This window comes from Dermacentor silvarum, chromosome 5 (assembly GCF_013339745.2).
Source record: "Dermacentor silvarum isolate Dsil-2018 chromosome 5, BIME_Dsil_1.4, whole genome shotgun sequence".
Classification (NCBI taxonomy): domain Eukaryota; kingdom Metazoa; phylum Arthropoda; class Arachnida; order Ixodida; family Ixodidae; genus Dermacentor; species Dermacentor silvarum.
The window spans coordinates 176518626-176538499 of NC_051158.1; the positions used below are offsets into that span (position 1 = coordinate 176518626).

At 45.1% G+C, this 19874-nt stretch overlaps 1 protein-coding gene across 1 annotated transcript in view; it reads right to left on the minus strand.

Annotated features, from left to right (window-relative positions):
• The window catches only part of LOC119454603 (beta-hexosaminidase subunit alpha), a 158953-nt gene that overhangs the window by 114757 nt on the left and 24322 nt on the right, over positions 1-19874 (minus strand). The window contains exons 4-5 of the mRNA XM_037716493.2: positions 12102-12203; positions 6742-6850 (exon numbers count right to left, since the gene is read on the minus strand). Of these exons, the coding sequence (XP_037572421.2) occupies positions 6742-6850; positions 12102-12203 (211 nt within the window). The remainder of the gene's footprint in view (positions 1-6741; positions 6851-12101; positions 12204-19874) is intronic.

Here is a 19874-nt window from a genome sequence, read left to right on the forward strand (position 1 = left end):
TTATAAGCCGACAATAGCAATGCCCAACGGAGTATTCCCAGCGAGACTATGGCTAGAAATTCCATCTGCTGCGGGAATATATTGTTACGGAGCAGTGGGGCATGGTGTGCCCATGAACAACGAAGACGTTTTAGCTAGGAGAGGGCACGCCTGGTTCGGGCAGCCATCTTGTGTATCCAGCGTTGCTGCAGTTTTGTAAATACGTGTAAATGCACTTTCCCTTGACTATTTCTGCCCCGTGGCAATATCAAGCACTGGTTTGTTAACAGTTAGAATAGCTAATTTTCTTTCAGGCATGTACTGATAAAAATCACGAGCGCTGAAGAAAATGGCTAGCTCCTGGCGATCTATTTCAGCGTAATTTCGTTCCATCTTTCTTTAATATCAGGAAATATGTTTCTTCCCCACGGGTTGCTCTTTGCCATCACTGCCCCAGTGCGCTAATACTGCTCCGACGTCAACTGGTGATGCAACGCACGATAGTACTAAAGGTACGCTCGGGTTAAAATGTACTAGCAGGGATTCCGACGTTAGTAGCTGTTTCAAGATTTCGAAAGCTCGGAGCTGTTGTCAAGTAACGCTACAAAACATCCACGACCTCTGAGCGGCCCTTCGAAAAATCCGTGCGGCCAAGCCGTCACTAATATTATTTTAGGACAAGCTTGATGATGTCTTTTACCATGAAGTGTTAGCGAAACCATCATTGTTTTCTTTAACATCCTCATCAATTTGGCCATTATGGACGCTTTACTACCGTTTTAGTTTTTACTAGTTCTTACAGTTAGCACGAGTTAAGTCGTAGGCTCGGTTTGAGCGGTGAAATAAATGTTATGCGTAAGTGTTAAACGACCCATTGCGCGAAATTCAGCTCCACTAACGTGACACCTGGGGAGGTGCGAAGCATGCAGTGATGCACCGCTAATGAACTCATACTGCCTTAAGCAATAGCTCATAACCCCGTAAACGTGGCCTGCCCATTACGATGACAGAAAAGAAGTGAAATTCCATGCTGGAATGATAAGTGGCAACGCAGCCAGCTGTGGAAGACGACGACGACGACGAACGCGGGAGCAGGGGCACGAGCGCGTGCCGAGCGCAAGCACGAGCCGCTTGCTTACCGGGACTATGACAGGAGACGCCGACAGCCCGGGCGCATAAAGTGCTTCGCACCAAAAACGCCTGTAAAATTTAGCATAACCAGATAGGCTTGAAGTTGCTTCGTTTTTTTGCGCCGTGGGGTCTTGCTCGATGGTGTTAAACTTCGTATTCCACCGGTAGATGCCCTGTTGGCCGACACTGTGCCCCAAATACTCCAAGTTTTCCTTGAAGAATTCTCCTTTGATGCCTTCAACACGCAGTCCAGTCAGACATAGCGTCTGAAGCCTTCTATAAGCATGCGATGTTGCTCTTCGGCTGTTTCGCTCGCCACGAGAGTATCGTCCAGCTATACGGACACGGGACACCAGCGATAATCCTTCAAGAACTATGTTCATTGTTCTTTGAATCAAACCACGTCCAACTGATACACCATACAGTAGCCGACGAACTTCGCAAAGGCCATGGAGTGTGTTCATAATTGGCAGGTCCGCTGTGCAATCGTCAACCAAAAGTTGCTGATATGCTTGCGCTAAGTCAAACTTTGAAAAAATGCGACCGTTGCCTAAATGTGCGAACAGCTATTGTCTTTTTCGTAAAGGAGAAAGGTTGCTCCTTACCTCTTGATGCACCTTGCTTCGGTAGCCGACACAGGTTTGAAGTGACCCCTTCTTATGGAAGACAGCATTAAGAGTAGCCCGCTGTGAGAATTGCATGGTTTCCAGCATTCCCTGAAGTTGCAGCATGTCCAACTTCACAATGGCATCGTATTTTAGTGCCAAGGAACGCTGCAATACTTCAAAACATTTTGCTGTATGTAGCTGTAGCTCAATGTGAGTAGGGGGCAGTGCAGCACCTGGAAATAACTAATAAAAAACTTCACGAAATCTTGCTATGACAGCTCCTGGATTCTTACTTACATTGTGAAGGCCATCTAGCTTAATCTTCAGTGGTTTGAACCATTCGCGACCCAGCCGTGTGTTGCCGTCATTCCCAACTACCCATAGTAACAGTTCCAAATTTCGTCCTTTGAAAATGACACGCACCACAGCTTTACGAATTACGTCAATAGCTTCCATTGTCCAGGTTACCAGTTCCACATCTGGATCCTACAATGTGATGCTGCTTGAGACTTTCAGTTACTGAAATTCCTTGTGGCTTATGATAGAACTGTATGCTCTTAATCTACTTCCATGGGTACGCTTTCACCATCAATGCTTACTGTGTTTATAAATTTAGAACCACCGGCAACTTAGCTTATTTAAGGGGATTATGGGGTTTTACGTGCCAGGACCACGATCTGATTATGAGGCATGCCGTAGTGGGGGACTCCGGAATAACTGTGACCAGCTGGGGTTCTCGCACCTCATTTACCCAGACATGTGCAAGACAGATAAATCCAAAAACTGTGGTTCTAAAGCTAATCTGGAACATATGCTATGGGAATGTCGAGGCATCACAAACAATCATGGGGATGCAGCCTCTCGCGATCGCCTCCGCGTGCGCTGGGAGACTGTGTTGCTCAGCTCTGCCCTTGACGATCAACTTTGGGCTGTCCAGCAGGCCGAGGTAGCCGCCAGAACTCAAGAGCTCCTGGCCGTCACCTAGGCGGGACCATTTACCCGTCCCACAAACTCGCAGGGCCTTTAAATAATGTTCTTTGACCGAGCGACTGACCTACCGACCGACCGACTGATTGAGCTGGGGTTCTTTGACGTGCACCTTAATCTAAGTACACGGGTGTTTTCGTATTCCTCCCCATTGAACTGCGGCCGCCGGGGCCGGTATGTGATCCCATGGCCTCGTGCTTAGCAGCCCAACAACATAGCCACTAAGCAACCACGGCGGTATACTGGCAACTTGGGTGATAACAAATAAGTCGTCTTACTCACTTGCACCGGGCTATCGGCACCACTAAGCTGGGGCTGAGCTTGGTCGCTTTTTTTCGTACGGTACACTTTGGTCAGGTGTCCTTTTCTCGAACAGCTGAAAGATACTGCGTTCTTGAAGTTGCAGTGATACGCAGCATGTTCTCCAATGAACTGAAAACAACGTCGTTCTACACGAGTACTGAACGCTCTTTCTTCATGATTAAATCTTGCGTTTTTCTTCGGCCGAATGCAGATCTTTCGCCATCATGTAGTGAACTTCTTGTCGAGGCTTGCACATCCCTTCTTTCTTGCAGTTGCTTCCGCTCTCTGTGCCAGGTCATAGGTAGCGTTGAACGTCAAATTTTGTTCCGCTAGCAGTCTTGATGCACAGCATCTCTTCTAAAGAAAAACATTCCTCGCCAAACCTGCAGTTCTCGGCATAGTTTGCGCATGGCGGTGACGTAGTCTGTAACAGATTCGCCATCTCTCTGGTATCCCTTTGAGAATATGAATGTATCTGTAGTATAGTTGTGATGGCTTCAGACTGACGTGCTCGGTGATGGCGTCAACCATGATTTTATATATAAGCCCACGTTTGGTGGTCGCCGAGGCTTCACGAGGGTTGCTATGAGGAAATATGTTTCTTCCCCGCAGCAGCTCAGAAATGCTGCCCTGTTGTCGGTGTCCTTCAGCTTGTTCATTACGTTACGTCTGCTCCCTCCCCCTTCACCTTACTAGGGTGGAGGAAGTTGTACTTAGGAGGCTTCGGGCCCGGGTGGCCCTTACACCGGCTGTGTTCTCAAGGTGGAACTGGTCGCATTTATCACTGGGTGCTAAGTGTCCATACTGCTTCGTGGCTGTGATGGAAGCAGATGCATTCCGCCTAATATGGACATGTACTGGTTTACTATCGGAACGCTCGTGTCTCCTACTGCAAGCCGGGCTCCGCGACAGTGTGACAACCAGCTATGACCGCTGGATACATGATAACAGATTGCACAAAACACTGCTTCAATTCATACACAACACAGACTTACAGCACACATATAATACAAATATACACATCAAGAATTATGCTTAACGGCAAGTCTTTATCGCAAAAAAAACTAATTCCGCTCCACGTATTCTTCAAGTGATGAATTGCCGGGCACGTGGAACTCACAAATACGGCCACCAAAAGCCTTCCAGTCATTGCCAGCACATGCAGAGGCATGGGTTCAACCGTGCTCGTCGCCACTGTTACGTCTGATGCGATCGAAATGCACTCCTGCTGCAAGACTCATTTTCTCAGTGAAATATATGAGATTATATGCAGTGGTGCCACTGCTTGTGGGCACGATTTATGACGAGTGCTTAGCACAGCATGGGGTATCAGCATCATCATCATCAGCCTACCTTTTATGTCCACTGCAGGACAAAGGCCTCTCCCTGCGATCTCCAATTACCCCTGTCTTGCGCTAGCGTATTCCAACTTGCGCCTGCAAATTTCCTAACTTCATCATCCCATCTGGTTTTCTGCCGACCTCGACTGCGCTTCCCTTCTCTTCGTATCCATTCTGTTACCCTAATGGTCCACCGGTTATCCGTCCTACGCATCACATGGCCTGCCCAGCTCCATTTCTTCCGCTTAATGTCAACTAGAATATCGGCTATCCCCGTTTGTTCTCTTAACCACACTGCTCTCTTCCTGTCTCTTAACGTTAGTCCTAAGATTTTTCGTTCCATCGCTCTTTGGGCGGTCCTTAACTTGTTCTCGAGCTTCTTTGTTAACCTCCAAGTTTCTGCCCCATATATTAGCACCGGTAGAATGCAATGATTGTACACTTTTCTTTTCAACGACAGTGGTAAGCTCCCAGTCAGGATTTGGTAATGCCTGCCGTATGCACTCCAACCCAATTTTATTCTTCTGTAAATTTATTTCTCGTGATCAGGATCCCCTGTGAGTAATTGACCTAGATAAACGTACTCCTTTACAGACTCTAGAGGCTGACTGGCGATCCTGAATTCTTGTTCCCTTGCCAGGCTATTGAACATTATCTTTGTCTTCTGCATATTCATCTTCAACCCAATTCTTACACTTTCTGGATTAAGGTCCTCAATCATTTGTTGTAATTCGTCTCCATTGTTGCTGAATAGGACAATGTCAACTGCAAACCGAAAGTTGCTGAGATATTCGCCGTTGATCCTCACTCCTAAGCCTTCCCAGTCTAACAGTTTGAATACTTCTTCTAAGCATGCAGTGAATAGCATTGGAGAGATTGTGTCTCCTTGCCTGACCCCTTTCTTGATAGGTAACTTTCTACTTTTCTTGTGGACAACCAAGGTAGCTGTGGAATCCTTATAGATGTTTGCTAAGATATTCACGTATGCCTCCTGTACTCCTTGATTACGCAATGCCTTTATGACTGCTGGTATCTCTACTGAATCAAATGCCTTTTCATAATCTATGAAAGCCATGTAGAGAGGTTGATTATACTCCGCAGATTTCTCGATTACCTGATTTATGACATGGATATGATCCATCGTAGAATATCCCTTCCTGAAGCCAGCCTGTTCGCATGGGGTATCACAGAAAGTCAATTCGGCAATAAATATGACCTATTTAGAGCAGATATACAAAAATGTGTCTTTCGTTGCAAAACCCAGCTCCATCATGAAACGAAGTGCGATGTTCGTCACGTCTGCTCATATTATTAGTATAGATAAACGTCTGGAAATCAGGTATAGAAAAAATACACAGGAAAATGAACGCTTTCATTTTCAGTACTTTTGGGCATTTTCGGTACCTCGGTACCATTTGCAGAGCAACATTTTTAAACATTTCTACATTGATCTGCCAAGCGTCAAATCGGTTTGCCTAATCATAAGCTTATCGTGCAAACATTCGATCTTTCCAAAATGGCCGTATCTTTACCAAAACGGTAGATAGACGCAGTGCTTACACAGTTTCCACCACTCCGCTTTATAGTCTGTGCCTCTATAATTCCAGGCGCATCCTTATCTTTGTGCTTAGCAAGAATCACAGAATGAGTAAACAAACCAGCGCAGCCGCACTCCTGAAAGTTAACCGACAGATGACCATCACGCTAAATCTTTGTATTTAAGCCGTGTTCTCTTAGACGGTCATGAAGACAATGCCCTTTTTTTCTTGGCATTTTTTACCATAGGCAAATGCCGCTTCGTACACCCACTGCATTGCATCTAGAGATATTTTTGATAAATGTACGGCCAATTGGGAAAGAGCAGTTGGATGTTTTTTACCAGGCGTGGTACTTTTGTGCACGGTTTATATTATAAGAGTACGAATGATCCAGGGAATAGAATATTCAAGCCAACGCATTGTGTTGCCTACGTCTCCCCTGTGTTCTTGTTCGCCAGCGCTAAAATGTTATCTAAGTTCAAATTCCAGCACGCCAAACATGTAGCCGTGGGATCAAACTGCTTCAGTGTTAGGTGACAACACTTATCTTGACAAGGTTTCACACTCTTCCTCAAATCCTTACTTCTATGCTGAATAGAGTCTTTCCTTTCTGTGTTGAGATTCAGTCTTTATATGCATAGCTGTCATTTAAGATTTTTTTTGTTTTTTTTTGTCTTGCGTAGTTTCTGATTTTCATTCAAGAATTTGCGTTTTCTATAATTTTTATAACACATCAAGATAAATTTTTGCATACAGACTGCTTCAATGTCATGAAATCTTCCCAATATTCATTAGTAGCGTTATTTACATGGAACAGTGCACAAAACGAACAATAAGCACTCTAATCACTCTCACCCGGTGTGTCAAACTCCACCATGACGCGGATGCCCCTGGCAGCGGCCTCGCTGATGACGTACTGCACATGTTCTGGCATGTACACGTGGGTGTCTGGGTCGAACGCACCCTGTAATTGTGTCAGTCGAGAAAAACATTGTTCTCACTGTTGAGAAGTCAGAGAGGTATACCTTATAATTAAAACACTTATTATCTCCTGCGCTTTTCTTGATTGTCTGTTGGCTTCATATAGTTGCCTTCAACAAAGAAAGAAAGAAAGTAAGAAAGAAGCTACTTGGTTCGCCTGCCACTTCTCACAAAACTTTAATAACTGCACACGCAACTGATACGTTACTATTTGTGTGCTTAACAGCCTTTCTCAAAACTTGGAAGCTCCTAATTTTTCATTAGGTAACTTTAAACTAATCCAAAGTTCAAGGTCACGCTATCAAAAAGTACCAGCACATATGGGAGTACAGAAAACCGGTTCAACATATTGAACGGCAACGCTTACCGTAAGGACTTTAATGACGCCTACAAACAGTAACCATACTTAAAGCCTAACAGCAAAACCTATAAAATACAGAATACACTTCTCCTAATTATATTCATGAATCATTGATGTCACATTTATAAATAAAACGCATTTTCCCGCCTAACCCATGTATTCTTTCAAAAATGCACATTTCGACTTCACAATCCGGGCCGCGCCTTGAACACGACAGACAAGACTTAGTAGTTTTGGCGCACTCAACCTTTGTTGCTCTACGATATCATCATCATCATCATCATCATTATCAGCCTATATTTATGTCCACTGCAGGACGAAGGCCTCTCCCTGCGATCTCCAATTACCCCTGTCTTGCGCTAGCGTATTCCAACTTGCGCCTGCGATTTTCCTAACCTCATCATCCCACCTGACTTTCTGCCGTCCTCGACTGCACTTCCCTTCTCTTGGTATCCATTCTGTAACCCTAATGGTCCACCGGTTATCCATCCTACGCATTACATGGCCTGCCCAGCTCCATTTCTTCCGCTTAATGTCAACTAGAATATCGTCTACCCCCGTTTGTTCTCTGATCCACACCGCTCTCTTCCTGTCTCTTAACGTTACTCCTAAGATTTTTCGTTCCATTGCTCTTTGTGCGGTCCTTAACTTGTTCTCGAGCTTCTTTGTTAACCTCCAAGTTTCTGCCCCGTATGTTAGCACCGGTAGAATGCAATGATTGTACACTTTTCTTTTCAACGACAGTGGTAAGCTCCCAGTCAGGATTTGGCAATGCCTGCCGTATGCACTCCAACCTAATTTTATTCTTCTGTAAATTTCTTTCTCATGATCAGGGTCCCCTGTGAGTAATTGAACTAGATAAACATATTCATTTACAGATTCTAGAGGCTGACTGGCGATCCTGAATTCTTGTACCCTTGCCAGGCTATTGAACATTATCTTTGTCTTCTGCATATTCATCTTCAACCCAATTCTTGCACTTTCTCGATGAAGGTCCTCAATCATTTGTTGTAATTCCTCTCCATTGTTGCTCAATAGGACAATGTCATCTGCAAACCGAAGGTTGCTGAGATATTCGCCATCGATCCTCACTCCTAATCCTTCCCATTCTAAGAGCTTGAATACTTCTTCTAAGCATGCAGCGAATAGCATTGGAGAGATTGTGTCTCCTTGCCTGACCCCTTTCTTGATAGGTATCTTTCTACTTTTCTTGTGGAGAACCAAGGTAGCTGTGGAATCCTTGTAGATATTTGCCAAGATATTCACGTATGCCTCCTCCACTCCTTGATTACGCAATGCCTCTATGACTGCTGATATCTCTACTGAATCGAATGCCTTTTCATAATCTATGAAAGCCATATAGAGAGGTTGATTGTACTCCGCAGATTTCTAGATTACCTGATTGATGGCATGGATATGGTCCATCGTAGAATATCCCTTCCTGAAGCCAGCCTGTTCTCTTGGTTGACTGAAGTCAAGTGTTGTCCTGATTCTATTGGAAATTATCTTGGTGAATATTTTATACAATACTGAAAGCAAGCTAATGGGTCTGTAATTCTTCAATTCTTTAACGTCTCCCTTCTTATGGATAAGTATAATGTTGGCGTTCTTCCAGCTCTCTGGTACACTTGAAGTTGTGAGGCATTGCGTATAAAGGGCCGCAAGCTTTTCAAGCATGATATCTCCTCCATCTTTGATCAAATCTACTGTTATTCCATCTTCTCCAGGCGCTTTTCCCCTGGTCATGTCTTTCAAGGCCCTTCTAACTTCATCGCTAGTTATAGAAGGAGCTTCTGTATCCGGTTCATCACTATTTCGAATGGAAGAAGCTTGGCTGTTTTGGCTACTGTACAGGTCAGTATAGAATTCTTCTGCTGCTTTTACTATGTCATCGAAATTGCTGATGATATTACCATGCTTATCTTTCAGTGCATACATCTTGCCTTGTCCTATGCCTAGTTTTCTTCTTACTGATTTCATGCTGCGTCCATATTTTACGGCTTCCTCAATTTTTCCCACGTTATAATTTCGAATATCCCTTACTTTCTTCTTGTTGATCATTTTTGACAGTTCAGCGAATTCTATCTGATCTCTTGAGTTGGACACTTTCATGTTTTGTCGTTTCTTTATTAGGTCCTTTGTTTCTTGGGAGAGCTTCCCTACAGGTTGCTTTGGTGCCTTACCTCCCACTTCAATTGCTGCTTCTGAGATCAGCCTAGTTATGGTTTCATTCATTAGCTCTATGTTATCTTCATCTTCCTGTTCTAAAGCTGCATATTTGTTTGCGAGCACCAGCATGAATTGGTCTGCTTTTACCCTTACTGCCTCTAGGTTGGCCTGTTTCCTCTTGACTAATTTCACTCTCTCTCTCTACGATATATAATAAGCTAACTGACAAATCTATGGTGGATGCTCTCTTAAAGGGACACAATAGGAAAATATTAGGCCATTCTGGGTAACAGATTAGTCGTCTAGCAGTCTTTCATCGTTTGCTGTGTTCGTAAATGACTTTGTTGCACAGAAAATTGGCACCGAAAGTCCAGTTGCTTCTTCTGATGCTGAAGACTGGGCGTGTTGGTATAGCATATCTCTAGAGGTTGGAATGCGCAACATTTTATACGACAGACACAGATCATGACGAGCGCTCTGTCTTGTGTGTTCCTCATCTGTGTCTCTCGTCTAAAATGTTGCGCATTCCAACCTCTAGAGATATGCTTCTTCTGCATTTCAATCACCCACGTCACTGTTGCAGCGAAGCTGTCAAGGGCTCAGTCTCCGATGGTCGTGTCCGCGTGTAGAAAAAAATTACACCATGTTCCCGTAGGGGAACCCTGAGTAGTATGCGAAGCAGCCATGGGGTCGACTCAAGGTAGTTTTATCAGCTGTATAAACTTGGACATGCAGCAGCACCAGCAACGCGCAGAACTGTTGTCGACGCCATCGGTGTTTGCCCGCGTTCACACCGAACGCGCGCGGCGTTGGTGACTGTTGCCCTCTGGGGCGCCTACCGCCGCGCCTCTAACCTAAGCTGCCCCGCTTTATCGCGCGCGGAGCCGCAGGTGTTGCCATTCGTTAAGCAATCCGGAGAGGAGAGGAACGTCGGAGAGGAGAGGACGAATGCCGAGAGGAGGGGAGATGAGACAAGGAGAGGAGGGGGAGGAGGATGCGCATGCGCAGTAGGGGTGTGGACGCCGCACGGCGGATGGAGGGATGGAGGGAGCCAGGGAGTGACATAGCCCCGAGCATAAGATGCTTCGCATCTAAAAAGAACTATCATTGGCTCGAGCACTTTATGTTGTGAGAAGGTGCAGACGAAAAGAAGAACGGGAGAGGGGTTGACGTAGGTCGCACCGTCCAATACTTGAGTTGGAGGGAATGAGCGTGATGCGCGCGAACCATTGGCGGTGTATGAAAAAAGTAGGTCAACGGAGGAGTGGTGTGTGAGAGGAATTCGCATTAGCGTCGGCTGTCTATATGGAACTTTGGTCAAGGACTCTTGTTTGGGAACGTCGTAGAAAAGCGTGAGGAACGCGCTAGGAACGCCGTCGCCCGCGAAAGCCGACGCGTCCCATTCCCCGCAACGCGCTAAGAACGCCGTGGCCGGTGGACGTCGAGCCAGTTATTTCAGAGCCGGGCATTGTATAGCCATCGTCTAAGCGTTAAAAAATACCCCATTGTGCTACTCGGAGTCGGTACCAAAGCCTTATTCCCGAGTACGTAGCCAAGGGATCGGTTTACCATTTTGTAGCCAAATTCAACATAGCAAATCGCCGATATAGCTATACCCCAACGTAGCAACAATCGTACCTGAGCGCCAGCTTCGCTGGACTTCCCTTTCACAGGGTGGAATAGCTCTGACTTTATACAGCGTAAGCTGTTATGGGCTCATTCGAATAGCCGATTCGGTTCGCGATGCTGTCCGCAGCCGCCATTGGTGACCATAACCGTCATCGCCAGAAATGCGGGAAAAGTACGCAGTTCCCGCCTGGATTGAACTCACGCCCGTTGCCTGGGAACCATATACTCCACCACTGATCCACGCAAGCGCTTCCTATCGGGCAGCTGAAAAAATGCCTTATAAACGCTCCCTAGGCAGGCGCGCAGGCGCAGACGACCCGAGCCTCCGTCAGTAAGGTGGTGCCATCTAGATAAGGAACCTGCAAACGCAGTGTGCGCAGGCGCAGACGACGAGGTGCGATTCAGACGAGGCGCGAAATAAAAAAAAACGCGATCCCCTGCCTTCGCCAGTAAGGTGACGCAATCTAGTTAAGTTGCCTGTAAACGCAGCGTGCGCAGGCGCAGAAGACGAGTTGCGATTCAGACGGGCGCGCAATCAACTCGATTCCGATGAGCGCCACGTATTCTGGATACCTCTTCGGTACACGCTATGGCGTTTCCTCGCAAGGTACGAAGCGCTGCTGAAGAAACGAATCGTAGAGCTACGTGCGCGGCTTCAACCAGGCATCATCGGGCTCAGCAGACTGCTGTGCAGAGAGCATTACAAGCTGCAGCTCGGTGTCGACGCCAGACGGACAGTTCAGATCGTTCTCGTCAAAACGAGGCGAAGAGACTGCCGCGAAGACTGTTGTGCGTGGTGCCGAAATTGGAGCTACTCTTGAGCCGCTCCACCAGCTTACGCTGCGACTGTGCTGCGTGTGCCGCGCAGGACTGTGACTTTTTTTGTGCGTCTTACGAGACAACTTTGTATCTGTGACACGCCATCACAGCGGTGTAGTTTTGTATGCTTGTTTTAATCACCATTGCCGCTTGAACAGAACAGTGGTAAAGCTTGCCTAACGTGTGGCATCATTTGTTCCAAAGTTAAAAGTAACGTTTTCAAAACGAAGATCCACTGCTCATAACCAAATCTCACCTTCTCGCTCATATTGGGGAACGTCTTGCTTACGAAGGGAAATGATTGGTCATCCACGATGTGCCAGTGAAGAACGTTCATCTTGTTGTAGGTCATAGCGTCCTGAGAAAAGCATACATGATTTGAACTCTTTAGCAGAAACAAAATTTTACATCCCTGTAGACTAAAAATGAACAAAATGATGTCTCCCCTATGAGTTATGTGATATTGTGCACGAAATCCTGCGTGCGGAAAGCTATAGAGGGGTGTACTCATATCATGAGCTCCTGTAGCTCAACGACATAAATGTAGTGATGCATATCATGCCTCATGAAAAAAAAAATTGCCCGCCAATCCACCCTGTGAAGGTGGTTGGAAAGCGAAGCTTTTGACGCCACCCTCACGGTGACTGCGGCGCACTTGATATTTCACACACTACAACGTAACTTTAACCACGGCCTTTATTATTATTTACTTCACAACAATGTTCACTACTGCTTTATGATCGGTGTGATATACACTACTAGACTACCCCATAGTGGGGTAGTCTAGAAAATGAACCGAAGCAGTTACTAGGCTGGAAGGGTTTCGAATGACGTCAACCCTCTTTCAAGCAGCTGCATAAGCTTTGCAACAGCTGCAATCTTATCTTACGGACCGCGCCGAGCCTGTTTTCCGTTGTTTTCCCCCAGCCCTTATCATCCATCATGTTGGCTCATCACTTTGAAGCTTGTTTTTGTGGTTTTTCTTGCGAAAACGAGTGCTTAGTTGTACGCTGAATGCCTGAATTCAAGTAAGCTATGCTGCTATACCTGCAATTGTTAGCGGTTCGTCGGGATCGTTTTTTGCTTACAACGACGGACACGACAAAACCCTTGGCTGGTAGAGGTACAAAGCTTCGCTTTAAAAAAAATACAAAACGTGGCACAACCCCAGCAATTCCGGACATCGCCTTTAGTTCACAGCTTTTACACCACGTGGCGTAATGACCTTTAAGATTCGAAATTCGCGCGATGACGCACGAAGTTTAATGGACGAAAACAGAGTACACGTAATAACAATAAAAGAAAAAAAAACAGGACCACACCAACAGCTTGCACCGTTGAGCATGGCCGAGCGCGAATCTGCAATGGCAGCTCTGATAACCGCCGCGCGTATAAGACGAGCAGCCAGCTAGTCGACTGTGAAGCAGCAGATTTGCTGCTATTGATAGGCGTTTAGAGCTCATTCTCTCTTCGAGAAAGCGGGTGCAGAATCTCAAAAGAGCAGCCTCCGCCCCCTTCCGTCTATCTTATATCCTCGTCTAACTTTTTGTCCGATCGAATGGTCGTGCGGCGTCACCGGGCGTCCTATAAAAGCAAAAATGCCCTTTTGTCGCTTCAGTTCTCGAAAGCTGATTCTGAAAGAATACTGTAAGCTTGCTGAATGGTGGTGATGGGCGCATGTTTCAAGATGTTCGGTCGCATGATTGACGTCCTTAGTCACGGTTGGCTTCAGTTTACGAGTCCATTTGCGCATTTGCGTGGCTCAGTGGCCTGGTCACGTTATGTTCACCGCCACAGAAATTTGTTTTGCTAAAGCGAAAGCCTTAGGTGGCTATATTAGCGGTGCCCTTGGCGATACCACGCCGTGACGAAAATGACCAATGCCGCAAAGAGTAAAATCACGTCAACAAATGCTCGGATTGACGTCAGTGTTCTCAGGGAGCTTCTTGTGAACGAAGTAAGTTAGTGGTTTTGAAAAGAAAATTTCGTACATTTCAGACGAATACCTTTTCTGAGGGCTTGCTAAGCCACAGGAGTAAAGGCAGAAAGTCATCTGTAACTGGTCAATGTTCAAAAACCTGCTTCAGTGCAGGGCGTCAATTAAGGCGCATTCGTTTGAACAACTTGGAATAGTTCCGTTCTTTTCGCAAGCTCGCATTAAAGGAAGACGCACAAAGTCATTTACTCCATTATGCACGCGGCACGTTATACGGCGCCCTTGCCTCTTAGCTAAGGATTGGTGAAACCGTCATGAAACCGAATATAGACCGATGTACACGACCGAGTTAAAACTCGTGAAACTTATCGCGTTGGCTCAGTCGCTATAATGGTCCGCTGCTTTACATGAGGTCGTGGGTTGAAACCCAGCTATTACGGTCGTTTTTTTTACAACAAACTACACGCACGTGTATATTTACGTTCTAATGAACATTAGGAAACCCTAGATCCAGACTATCGTTAAAATCAGTCAGCGAAAACTGCCGATATTTTAAGCTGAGCAAAGAAGTGAAGCAATTGTTTCTCGTGGTGTCTGTTTTTTTTAGCCGTCTCACAGCCTGGGGAATCCAGAGCATGATTAGGTACTTAATACGTGTGTGGCTGATGATGCTGACCATGTCGCACCGGCGCTTTCCAAGTTTATTTCTTTTTCAACAAAATGCATACTAAACCATTACAATACAAGCAGTATGCACTGGAAATTACAGCATAAACTGTTGAAATGATGGCTAGTTTTACCTTACCTTATGGCCTTAGAGTCTAGGCTATGTGAAATCCAAATAAATGGGTATTCAGCTACCACAGACTGTTCCTCACTCTGTACTTAGCCCTGCTTCCAGGAGTAGAAGAGACACCTACGTTAACGCCAGAAACAGTAAGGATGCAAAACTGCCAAGCACAGCTCAGCTAAAATTTCTGATATACAACTAAGATGATTTTCTTTCTCATCGCCATTTTGCTTTGTTTTGTTTATGTAAAGTTATCCGACACATTCGTTTCGTTTGCTACGAGCTACCTATCCGTAATAGTAAATCATTTCCGAAGGCACGAAACAGCGCCACACATCCGCAAGCATTTCGCGGCGATTTGCAGTAGATCTACGTATTTGAGGCATTTTTCACCTTTGCTAAAATATATGTGCAAGTCCTACGACCGAGACAAGAGCTCCTTGCGTTTGCGGAAACCTGATGCAAAGGAATAAATTCCCTGATCTGCCAGCCAAATGTGACGGCAAATTCACTTTTCGAATATATAAAACCCGTTTTATACTCTTAACGGAAGGAATGAGAGGTCGTTGGCGCGCTCGTTTAGCGCCATATCTATGCAACTTCTACAATCTGTGCTGCCGCCCTCTAATTTCGCGTTCCATCTGCTGAAAATTGAGGTAGCATAAACATTTGTAACGCCAAAGCGTTGCACTCCCACAACTGCATTGCGTTTCTGAACCGCGGCGCCATACGAGCCGATCAACAAAGAGCGAAGTAATCATGACTATTTATTGATTTAGGTGCTCCAGTATCTTCATTTCAAAGTTACATCCGTTTCATTTCTTCTACGTCATCCATGTCAACTCTTGTCTATCGTTTTTGCTGAGCAACAACCACTGACCATTTTCACGAGCATGTAAAAACGAAAATGTCAACGATAATAATTACTACTACCACTACTGCTACTACTACCCCTACTACTACTACTACCATTACATTAATATTAATTAACTATTATACAGGAAGTACAACAACAATGAAAGCTTTAAATGAGATCCAACGCAGTGTTTTAGCATAAGTGATGCGAATGTTCCTTTGCGATCATAAAAAGTTTTCATGTGCTAAATCTGTCGATTTGATGCAGATCGACAGTGGAATCGACATTCTGTGGCTTACTTATCGTGATTATTATTATTTTGATTATTTACCATAAACCACATCTCCAATATCAAATCTCTTAGGCGAACTTGAGTGGACTCTGGGCTTGGTCTTCCGTGTACTGGTGAGGGATAGTGCCCCCGTATACGCAGGGCCTCTCTTTTCCTCACGCCACCCGCACCGCCGTTGATCGAGCGTCGTCAAGCCGTGACAAGTGATATAAGTCGTTCTACTCGATACAGAGAAGCCAACCTGGCGGAAACAACGCCGGTATACCACTTTCTTCAGCTCTTGTGCCATCCTTATCGGCAAAGGCGCATTCCCACCACGGCGTCAGTAAGCACTTCTGGCCGGAGCAGCGGTCTCTCTCGATCGCGTGCACTAAAGCAGTATACACGCTCACCCTCGTCGCCGCGCAAGAACTATCTGCAGCATCTCTGAGCATGACGGGATGCCGCGCGCCGAGGCTGCGCAAATCGCAATGAAAGCGGGAAAGCTGTTTACTCTGTGCCGTGCAGACGGACCGTTGTCGTCTACAGTAGTTATTAATGCGAAAGCGTCACATGTGGCGTGAGGCAGAAAAGCTAAAGTCCCTATATAATAAAAGTACCGCCATGCTTTGATAAACGCCGCTTTTCTCTCTCCTGTATCTCCGATTGGACGATGATAGCGCCCGCTTTTCACTTCTTTATATTTTGTTTTTTTCCGCCTCAGAGCCATGTTGAAAGTCCTCTGCGCAGCCGCAGTCGCCGGCAGCGGCGCGCGCCCGGCCTGAAAGCTTCAACGTAGACTTTCTAGGTGCGCCGCCGTCGACTTGGCTTTCGCAAGCAAAAAGTAACAAAAAAGCAAGCGCTTTAGGAGAGGAGGCTGCGGAGGAAAGAGTAGATGGCGGTACTTTTCTTATATAGGGACTTTAAGAAAAGCCGGTGCCGGCCGTCAGCAACGAGTGCTACCAAAAAATCAATGTGACGTCATCAGCGTATGGAATGAAATCAGTAGTAATACTCAATGGTATTACTACTACTGTCAATGGTATGACAACGTTAATTAGTAGTAATTATGGATATTTATTGTGAATTAAGGTGGATTAAGGTGAATTGCAGTGAAGTGAATTAAAGCTGGAACAAGTTAGAGTAAGGTGACTTAATGTGGAGTAAAGTGAATTAAGGTGAAGTAGATTTGAATGGATTAAATTGGATTAAGGTGGATTAAAGTGGATCACAATATTAACTCGTAGCCACTTGGCGATGAGTTCTGAGTGGTTGCGGTCTGGTGATTACTGAACGCAGAGAAAAGAACGCGAATAAAGGATCGCGAACAGTTCGTAATACTTAAGAAGTATTTATTCGTGGCTTATGGTGTTGGGCTGCTGAGCACAAGGTCGCGGGATCGAATCCCGGCCACGGCGGCGGCATTTCGATGGGGGCGAAATGCGAAAACACCCATTTACTTAGATTTAGGTGCACGTTAAAGATCCCAGGTGGTCCAAATTTCCGGAGTCCCCCACTATGGCGTGCCTCATAATCAGATCGTGGTTTTGGCACGTGAAAACCCCATATTAATTTAATTAAGTCTTTATTGGTGATAACTAGGAGAAGTCATAATGCTTTCGCATTCAAATCACGTAAGGATATTTAAGTGACAGTCAATTTTTTTTGCGTATGGACCGCCACGGGGCTATCGCTTTAAACCCCACCGCGCCTCAACCCACCATATCAATCTTTGAAGTAAACATTCTCTGTAATAGCGTTCATGCTCCAACATTAAAACCCACCGTGTTTGGCTACGTCAGAGGGCACAGCTATCGCTTTAAAATCAACCATCCTTCTAATCTTCGGCGCCAACGTCCTTCACATTCAATTATCCTCGCGTTGCAACGGCAGCCCCCGCCGCATCCGAGTTCACTCCACCGCCCGTATACTTCAGCCGGCAGATTGCACTGTCATTGCTTGAAGCGCCTACTGCGTCACAGCGCGACGCAAGTTTTCTCCCCCTCGCCAGAAACCACCGTAGTTTCTTCGCGCGCTAAGAGTGTCTTTTTCTTTCCCTTTAACCAATACGATTAGCAACATCTAGGTAAAAAAATACGCTAAATTATTGGGTTTTACGTGCCAAAACCACTATCTGATTATGAGGCACGTCGTAGTGGCGGACTCCGGAATAATTTGGACCACCTGGGGTTCTTTAATATGCACCTAAATCTAAGTACACGGGTGTTTTCGCATTTCCACCCCATCGCATGCGGCCGCCATGACCTGGATTCGATTCCGCGACCTCGTGCTCAGCAGCCCAGCACCATTACCACTGAGCAATCACAGCGGGTAACATCTAGGTGGCGTTATTCGAACTAGGAGTGCCATCACGGCAACACCTGAAAGAAAATGGCAGACCATTGCTCAACTCTTCGAATAAGCTATGCTGCTTAAAAGCACGAACAGATCGAACGGGACGTGTAACTAGTGATCACTAATGACTCGGCATCATCATTTAATAATGGTAACCAAAGATATTCATGTAATCACTTTTTATTGATGCCAATGACGACGTGCCCTAATCAAGGCTGCCACTGTCATCGTAAACAAAGTGATTTGTGATCGCAAGTGACTTGGTTCTACCATCTCCTTGATTTTATAATTGAATCAGTGTTTATATGACTTTTCATTCGATATCCATTAAACTACTGTGTATAAAATACGAGAACATTGAACTGAGCGTATCACTAGTGAACACTAATAACTGCTCATAATCGGTCAGCAGTGGTAACCAAATAAATACTAATTTAATTACTTTTGGATTGATATCAACGGCATCGTAAATGAATAAAGGCTACCGCTTTCACATTAAGTAAAGTTATTCGTGATCACTAGTAACTCAGTCCTGCCGCTCCTAGTTATCATAATTGAGTCACTGTTTGAATGACTTTTCATTTGATATCCAAGACGCAATGCTTTATAAAAGGTAGACTTGGCGTTATCAGTTATTAATGTTAAGCAAGATGTTCACTATCTTAAAGTGCGTATGGCCCCAATGACGACGTGCATGAATCAAAACAACTGCTGTAGCAGTAAACGTGACAACTGATTCATTATTACTACTGACTTCATCATACCTGTTACCAGCTGGCCTCATTGTTGAATTACTTGTTTTATGATATTTCATTTGATATTCATTATATTGCAGGTGTGTAAAACCGAGAGTACTAAACACAGTATGTCAGTAACTAGTGCTCACTAGTTACTATAGTTCTAATAATTAGCTTATTGTGTAATGACTTATTTAATTCGTCAATAATTCAGTGTAATTACTGATGGGTATTCATAGGTTAAGGTTAACGTAATGTTTATCTTTATAAGTACCCAATAAAACATGTTAACATGCGCTGAAAAATTACAATTATAGCGCGCATAGCCGGGTTAATGCTTTGATGTTATTCCATAAAGACAATCGGTTCGCTGCTTGTTGGAGAATTGCGCATTGCTTGTACATCTGGGCATCAATGTGCATCATAGCTGCACATTCGAGTCTATGAATTATAACGTGATCTACGAGCTCCTTTCCCTTCACTACGGACGAATATTTTGCCCCTGTAGTGCTGCTTCGCCGCATAGGACCTGAACAAAAACGTCCCAATAAAAAAAATTCAGCTAGCGGAATAAAACCAAAGTTGACCTTAATATGGAGGGAGGCCTAGAGTATATCCTACCAGAATGCAATTAGCGGATCAGGTCTCGCTGCGCTCCAATCAGCATTAAAAAAAATGACCCTTTGCATTTTAAACTGGTATACAAAAGCGTCTCAGGAAAAAAATCCAGCTATTGAAATTAAACAAGACGCCATATATAGCGTGAGACTATTGTCAGGATTAAGTTCCTAAAGTGCAATTCGCGAAAGTGAGGCATTGCTCAGTTATCGATTTTTAAAAAATGCTTCCGATAGAGTTACGCTGACCGAATCGCCCCAGAGTCGGCTTCGCCGCAGTAGTTGATGTCCCGCATTCCTGGACTTGCCAAAACAAACAGGAAGAAAACAACAAGAGGCGGGAAAGAGCGCACACTACCTAACACCACCATTTTTTGGGCACTAGTACTTTGCATTCGCTTCTAAAGTTACGGCTTGCACCAAAAGCAGATATCCATTTTCCCAACAATCAATGGGGCCACCACCCG